Genomic DNA, 8,636 nt, shown 5'->3' on the forward strand with positions numbered 1-8,636 from the left:
ATTGTGCAATGTCAGTCAGTTTGTGTAGCTAAACTGCCAACAATGAACCAACCAAGTGCATATATACTGCGCGTGAGCATGACCAATTTTTTAATCAGACAAAACCAAATATGTTGCAGAATAAAAAATCTACAAGGTGAATAGTAGAAGCTGAGTTTTCAAAGAATGTATCACTTTCAGCTATACAAGATTGCCCATCCTCAAGAAAACAATTACAATTTCGAGTCATGGCCTGAACAGCCCTAGTAACTCATCCTCAAGAAAACAATTATAAAAGACTAATCTTAACCCACTGGTAGCAGTCGAACACTAGCAACTAGTGAGCATTGAAGAAACAACACAATGAAATAGCTTACCCTGATGGTGTCAGCGTAGTTCCATCTGACCTCCTTGGAGAGCTGGCCGAGGAGGCAGTACCTGTGCGCAGGCTGCAGCCTCAGAACCCTGCAAAACCACAAGCAACGTCAACATCAAACACACATACAAGACACACGCCAAGATCTAGAAGGCAGTCCAACGCTGACGTACTTCAGCGTGTCGGGGATGACCATGCGCTTGGTCCTGTCATACGGTGGTGGTGCGCCCTCGTATGCCTTAGCCTGGGCGTCGTCCTCGAGGCCACCAGCGGCCCCGGGCGCGGCATCCGGCGCAGACGACTAGCAGGCGAAGCTGAAGCTGCTGCATTGGGACAGTACGAACAGTGAGCCATATGCCTAGACCCTAAACCTTGAAGAAAGCAGTACAAAATTGCACTTCGTATAGGACTGTCATGCAGACCAAAGTAAGCATGAACCGAGTAGATCCCACTAGCATTATGCTTTCTAAAAGATTGCTCGACTAGCATTTTTAAAATTGTTGTGTTGTAGAAACTGAATTGAGGGTAGTGAAAATGTCCAGAATGTATGAAGATAAGAAAGAAGTTCTTCCCTGGACTGGTTAGTTTTAGAAGCTCTAGCGCAAAATCGACTCCAGGAAAGATCGACGATCCAATTCAAAGATGTAGCGAAAAGTAATACTTAAAAACAGGAAAATGTCTAAACAGCAAGCTAGCTGCACGTTATACGGCGTCAGCTTATTTCACTGCTCCATGGATGGAGCTTACAATACACTAACCACTTAGACGCACTAATGCAGATTAAAGGGATATGCATGTTTTGTGCCTGTTGGTTTAGGTAGATCTATTCTGGATACCAATGTTTATCTCCTTAGACCATAGGCATTCCATCAAACTGGTATGTTACAACAGACTGAATAATTCAAGGAATCACCTAGTAGTGGCAAGAATATACAATTGTACAAATGCAGTGCAAGAAGACTAACTACACGACAGTAACTTCCTAGAGCAGGCAATGTAAAAAGATGTGAATCTCAAATCTATAGCAACTGTAGTGGTTCAATATAGTTTATGAAATATAATTTAAAGAGAGAGCAGACTGCCTTTATACGATTTTGGTTACTACCAATTGTCAGTACGATTGCATTAGTGCGTCAAGACGCTGAACAATTTATGCTATCGTTCCAACAGTTTATGCTACAAGCCAACAATATATAAGCCCGTGCCAGTGCTGCTGTTCCGCTGCTCTGCTCCTTGTGCTGCCGCCAGAGATCCCCCGATGGCCTAGAAGAAAAATACTGTTAACTGACAATTTCTCAATAAAGTTTCTGTACAACAGCACAAGGTGGTTAACACAAAGGGGAAACAAAGAATTAACATGGCAGCAGAGCAAACCAATACAGCTTGCAACTAATAAGCACATGATATTGCTTGGCAAAAGAAGCCACCAGGATCCAAGTAGATCTAGATTTACAGGTGCAATCTTCAATAACTATTAAAGCCATAATTACCACTACAATGAACACAAACATAATTATGTACAGATGGAGCAACGGAGTCTATCGACTTGCCCAAAAAGTACTTCCAAAAAAAGAAGGAACGCCAGTATCATCATCCATACAAAATAATCACTAGCATGGACCTAGCAGTAATCATCAGCATGCAACCCATCGCCTGACGTGACTGGGGAATCCAAAGCACTGGATCTAACAGGTAGTGCCTAAATCCACTCGAAAACAACGTAACTGCTAGAACCAAGCAGATCAAAGTACAACGCGTACGGATGACATATCCTGCATCGGATAATGCTCAGGAGAGAACCTACTGCGAAGTTTAAACAAGCAGCTAGCATGGGCGGGACAATGCTCGGGCAACTCACCCCGTAGGAGAACTTGAAGAAGACCCCGAGCTACTAATCGAGCGAGAGGAGGGGCTCACTGGTGTGCCCTTGCTTGGCGGCGACATGGAAGGCGTCGAGGTCGAGGCGGGAGCGGAGCTTGGCGGCCTCGAGGTCGTAGAGCGGGAGGAGGAGGTGCATGACCTCGAGCGCGCCGGCCTCCGCCGCGACGTAGAGCGCGGACTCCTCGGCGACGGCCAGGAGGCGGCGCACGGCCTCGGCATCCGCGGATCGGACGGCCGCGAAGAGCGCCTGGTGGGAGAGCGGCAGGAGATCCATCGTCGGGCGGGCGGCCAACCGGAGAGCCGGCGCGGAGCTGACCAAACGGAACCCTAGTGCGTTGGCCGACCTGCTCGACTCGATCTGGGGCATAGGGTAGGGAGAGATGGTGAGGGGAGGGAGGGACGAGGTCGGCGGCGGTGGTGAGGAGGGCTGTGAGGTCGGCAGTGGGTGGGAGCAGCGGGGAGAGAACTGGATCAGGGAAAGGAGGCCGGGGAGAGGACTGGATCGAGGGAGGAGGTGGCGGCAGCTGCGAGGACAGGAGGGGTGCGATGGGGGGAGTCGATGGGATCTAACCTAGGGTTTGGGCTGCGGGTGGGGGTATCTCTTTTTCATTTTATTTTCCTTTTTTCTGAAGATGGATGGATGGATGGATGTGGGATGGAGAGATGGATGGATGGATGGATGGGCGCCATGTCATCGATCCGTGGGAAGAGTCTTGATTGGTCGAAAAAGCAGTGATTTAAAAAAGTGTCTAAGTACTAAAAATAGAGGGATTTTGTGAAGTAGCTATTCAAAATATTTCGCAAAATGGCACCACACAAATTTTCACTAGAGTTAGACCACATTTTATGGATAAGGACCAATTTCTATGCATTTCTGATCTTTCTAGCTATTTTTAATCATTTTCTGAGTGCCCGAAAGGAGGTTTTTTGTGAAGGAACTACCAAATAATTGTTGCAAAATTGGACCAAATCAATTTTCTAAAATACTAGGACATATTTAATGCACAATTGACAAAATGGTTGGGTGTAAAAAGTTTTGATCCACCTCTCGTGAAAAAGACAAATTTCCGCTGATTCAGCTGGAAGCGGGTCAAATTTGAACTGCAGATGCCTCATAGTTTGCTATTTATTTTTTATAAAAAATCATTTCTAGGTACATAAGTATCTATTTAATCAGAGAAACACCAAAAGTTTTCCAAGATTCAACCAGTAGCTAGGAACGGTCAAGCCCGCCGTTTTGACTGCATTTTGAAACGGGCATAAAAAATTGAAAAAAAATCAAAAAATTGGGAAACCTTCGCATTGTGTCATCATATGTGGCCAAGTTCCTAGGAAAAATAACAAACTTGTAATACGGCAATTATTTTAAAAAAGTGTTCTCAGAAACGAGCTATCATGTGTGGAGATCAATGGCTTTCAAGCCAAATGATCAATCTTATGGCCACATTCATGGCATAGTTTGTTCAAATGATCTCATATTGTGCACAAGGGTGCATATTGGAATGGCAAACAATGTTGCCTAAGGAAGTTTTCATTTTCGTTGGACGAAAAAACCATTTTCCATTTTTCGAGTGCCCGAAAGGAGGTTTTTTTGTGAAGGAACTACCAAATAATTGTTGCAAAATTGGACCGAATCATTTTTATAAAATACTAGGCCATATTTAATGCACAATTGACAAAATGGTTGGGTGTAAATATTTTTGATCCACCTCTCGTGAAAAAGGCAAATTTCCGCCGATTTAGCTGGAAGCGGGTCAAATTTGAACTGCAGCTGCCTCATAGTTTGCTATTTATTTTTTTCAAAAATCATTTCTAGGTACATAAGTATCTATTTAATCAGAGAAACACCAAAAAAATTCCAAGATTCAACCACTAGCTAGGAACGGTCATTCCCGCCGTTTTGACCGCATTTTGAAAGGGTATAAAAAATTCAAAAAAAATCAAAAAATTGGGAAACCTTCGCATTGTGTCATCATATGTGGCCAAGTTTCTAGGAAAAATAACAAACTTGTAATACGGCAATTATTTTAAAAAAGTGTTCTCAGAAATGAGCTATCATCTGTGGAGATCAATGGCTTTCAAGCCAAATGATCAATCTTATGGCCACATTCATGGCACAGTTTGTTCAAATGATCTCATATTGTGCACAAGGGTGCATATTGGAATGGCAAACAATGTTGCCTAAGGAAGTTTTCATTTTCGTTGGACGAAAAAACCATTTTCCATTTTTTGAGTGCCTGAAAGGAGGTTTTTTTGTGAAGGAACTACCAAATAATTGTTGCAAAATTGGACCGAATCATTTTTATAAAATACTAGGCCATATTTAATGCACAATTGACAAAATGGTTGGGTGTAAAATTTTTTGATCCACCTCTCATGAAAAAGACAAATTTCCGCCGATTCAGCTGGAAGTGGGTCAAATTTGAACTGCAGCTGCCTCATAGTTTGCTATTTATTTTTTCCAAAAATCATTTCTAGTTTCATAAGGACCTATTTAATCATAAATACATGGTTTGGTGGTGATACGTCGAGGTTTGGGCGGTGGCCGAGGGCCTCAACTCTAGAGCGCGTAAACTCGCATGCCCGTCGCGTGGTCACCGCGTGACCGTAATGTTGCCATGTGTTCTGGGCGGCTTAGGCATGTCTAGTGGGTTGGGCACTCTCCAGGTTGGTGCTAGGAAGAAAATTACAACATAAGATTCTCACGAGAAGACCGGTCGATGCTCAAACATGAATTAGCAGCCAAGTGTTTGATTAGCGGTACGGGAAATGCACGTGGCCAATGGGCGTGAGTTTTGGCTGAGGATGATCATCTACTAAGGAGAATGTCTTCACAAATTTTTAGCTCAAAAGGAGGATCCTAGGTGGTACTTGCTTTGCAAAGTACCACGCTGGACAAAAATATGAATGTTGAAGCTGGGCTCAAAATAATGAATGGATTGAGCTGAAATTTTGTGGAGGATGGTTAATTGGGCATAGGAAAGCATTGTAGAAAATTGATACCATTTGGACATGCCAAAGTAGTACTTCCTTCACAATGCTCTTCTATGGACAGAAACTTGGGAAAACTACTGAGAGAGATTGGATGAATGAAATGAGCTCAAAATTGGTGTAGGTAAGTTACTTAGGTATGGTCATGCGCTGGTCAATTTTCAGATCATTTGGGTAAGCCTAGCTAGTACTTACTTCACAAAGCTTCTCTCAAGGTAGAAACTTTGGAAATTTCCTGAGAAAGATTTACTAGGAAAATTGAGCTGAATATTATCATGTGGCAATGATTTGGGTATGGAAGAGTGCCCGAAAAGTTTGAGGGTAATAGGAGGGGTCTATATAACACTTGCTTTGCAACGTGCCAATTTGGCCATAAAATATAAATTGAACCTGGGCTCACATAGATGATTTGACTGAGCTGCAATTTGGAGGAGGGTGATAATTTGGGCATATGAAGAAACGGTATAAATTTCATGTCATTTAGAGATATAAAAAAGGTACTTCCTTCACAATGCTTCTAGGTGGACAAAAACTTTGGAAATTTGCCGAGGAAGATTTGCTAGGCAAATGGAGCTGAATTTTGTCATGCGGTAATGATTTGGATAGGAAAGAGTGCCCAAAAATTCGTAGGGCAATCAAGAATATATAAATAGCACTTCCTTCATAAAGTGTTGTTGTGAACATAATAGGAAAATGAATATTGTTGAATTAGTTTTGAACTAGGCAAGGAAGGATTTTTACATATTTGATGAAGATATGACCCAAAGAATTTATGAGATTTTTTTGGGAATTTTGGGAATGATAGAAATATAGGTTGCTTCACAACCTAGGGCAAAAACTGCCACATGGACATGACACATAGGCAAAACTGATGAGATGGCGCCTAGTCATCATAACCAACCACAATCTACAAGGTTATGACCATCTATATTGGTCATTAACAACTAGAAATAAGGCAGCAGACTAGCACTGTTTGCTTTGTGACCATTTGGTGTAAGGAAATTACGACCTTTCTGACCAAAATGGTCGCAATGGTTTAGGGTTTGAAGCCCCCTGAACAGCTTTTGACCAATTGGTCTAAAATGGTCATAAATTTATGACCAATTCTTCGAGGGTCACTGACAGAAGGTCATAAGTTGACATATTTCTTATAGTGTTGATCTCCTACTCCAGGCTTAGTATCTTTTTGCATAATTCCTGCTTGTTTTCCTGCAAGAGGCAAAAAGGGATAAACTTGATATTAGGTTTCTTTGCTCTATCCGGGAGGCTTGTATTTTTGAACTCCACATGCATGTCCCCAGGTTCAGGTAATGGGACTTCATCTTCATCTGAGCTCGTCTCCTCCTTTCCCTTTGGATCATAGTCCTCTTCTTCTTCCGTAGTCCAACCATAATGCTCCACATCCCCATAGACCTTAGGATCAGCAAGATAGTCAGCCACATAGCTTTCTCCTTCCGAATCCTGGAACGACATGTTGCTCAAATCTGCAGCAGGCCAGCTCAAAACAAAGACAGGAGATATTTGTGTGATACGGTGGTCAAAACCTTTGGGACATTATATAATGAATTTTTACTGACCAAAAGAAGTATCATGCAAGAAAACTGAGTCCGGAGAGCACACGAGGTGCCCACGAGGCAGGGGGCGTGCCCTCCACCCTCATGGAAACCTCATGTCCTTTCTGGTCTGCTTCTTATTTTCCATTTTCTGAAATATTCCAAAACGGAGAAAAATTGCCATTATAACTGTTTTGGAGTCGGTTTACTTACCGTACCACATACCTATTCCTTTTTGGAGTCTGAAACGTCCTGAAAAGTGTCTCTTATGTATTCCTCCGGGGTTACGGTTTCAATAACATTGGTTTCAACATTTATAGGATTACCTGAGATATAATGTTTGATTCTTTGACCGTTCACCACCTTCGGATTTGTGCCTTCGAAGTTGTTGATTTTTATGGCACCGGAATGATAGACCTCTTCGATAACGTAAGGACCTTCCCATTTAGAGAGGATTTCCTGCAAAAAATCTTAAACGAGAGTTGTATAGCAATACATAATCACCTACATTAAACTCACGCTTTTGTATCCTTTTATCATGCCATCTTTTAACTTTTTCTTTAAACAGTTTGGCATTCTCATAGGCGTGGGTTCTCCATTCATCAAGTGAGCTAATGTCAAATAACCTCTTCTCACCGTCAAGTTTGAAATCATAATTGAGCTCTTTAATGGCCCAATATGACTTATGTTCTAGTTCAAGAGGTAAGTGACATGTTTTACCATAAACCATTTTATACGGAGACATACCCATAGGATTTTTGTATGCAATTCTATAAGCCCATAATGCATCATCAAGTTTCTTGGACCAATTCTTTCTAGATCTATTAACAGTCTTTTGCAAAATTAATTTAAGCTCTCTATTACTTAATTCTACTTGGCCACTAGACTGTGGGTGATAAGGAGATGCAATTCTATGATTAACATCATACTTAGCAAGCATTTTACTAAAGGCACCTGAATAAAATATGAACCACCATCAGTCCTTAAGTATCTAGGGACTCCAAAGCTCGGAAAATAACTTCTTTGAGCATCTTAAGAGAGGTGTTATGACCAGCACTACTAGTTGGAATAGCTTATACCCACTTAGTAACTCAATCAACAACAACTAAAATATGTGTGTACCCATTAGAGGAAGGAAACGATCCCATATAATCGAAGCCCTAAACATCAAATGGTTCAATATCGAGTGAATAATTCATTGGCATTTCTTGACGTCTACTAATATTAACAATTCTTTGACATTCATCACAAGATAAGACAAACTTACGGGCATCCTTGAAGAGAGTAGGCCAAAAAACCGGATTGCAATACCTTATGTGCAGTTCTATCTCCAGCATGGTGTCCTCCGTAAGCTTCGGAGTGACACTTGCGTAGGATCCGTTCCTGTTCATGCTCAGGTATACAACGCTAATAACACCATCTACTCCTTCTTTATAAAGATGTGGGTCATCCCAGAAGTAATGTATTAAATCATAGAAAAACTTTTTCTTTTGCTGGTATGTGAAACTAGGCGGTATAAATTTAGCAACAATGTAATTAGCATAATCAGCATTCCATGGAGTAGTACGAGAAGCATTTATGACCGCTAATTGTTCAGCAGGAAAGCTATCATCAATAGGTAGTGGGTCATCAAGAACATTTTCTAACCTAGACAAGTTATCTACAACGGGGTTCTCAACTCCTTTTCTATCAATAATATGCAAATCAAATTCTTGTAGCAAGAGGACCCATCTAATAAGTCTAGGTTTAGCATCTTTCTTTTCCATAAGATATTTAATAGCAGCATGATCAGTGTGAATAGTTACTTTAGAATCAACAATATAAGGTCTGAACTTATCACAAGCAAATACAATTGC

At 41.5% G+C, this 8,636-nt stretch overlaps 1 protein-coding gene across 1 annotated transcript; it reads right to left on the bottom strand.

Moving 5' to 3' along the window:
• Positions 1-2,246: 2,246 nt before the first annotated feature.
• Positions 2,247-2,510, bottom strand: LOC125516764 (ankyrin repeat-containing protein At2g01680-like). The gene has a single exon (XM_048682085.1). It carries the CDS (start codon positions 2,508-2,510, stop codon positions 2,247-2,249), a length of 264 nt encoding a protein of 87 aa, XP_048538042.1.
• Between the last annotated feature and the right edge of the window lie 6,126 nt (positions 2,511-8,636).

This window comes from Triticum urartu, chromosome 6, assembly GCF_003073215.2.
Source record: "Triticum urartu cultivar G1812 chromosome 6, Tu2.1, whole genome shotgun sequence".
NCBI classification, from domain to species: Eukaryota; Viridiplantae; Streptophyta; class Magnoliopsida; order Poales; family Poaceae; genus Triticum; species Triticum urartu.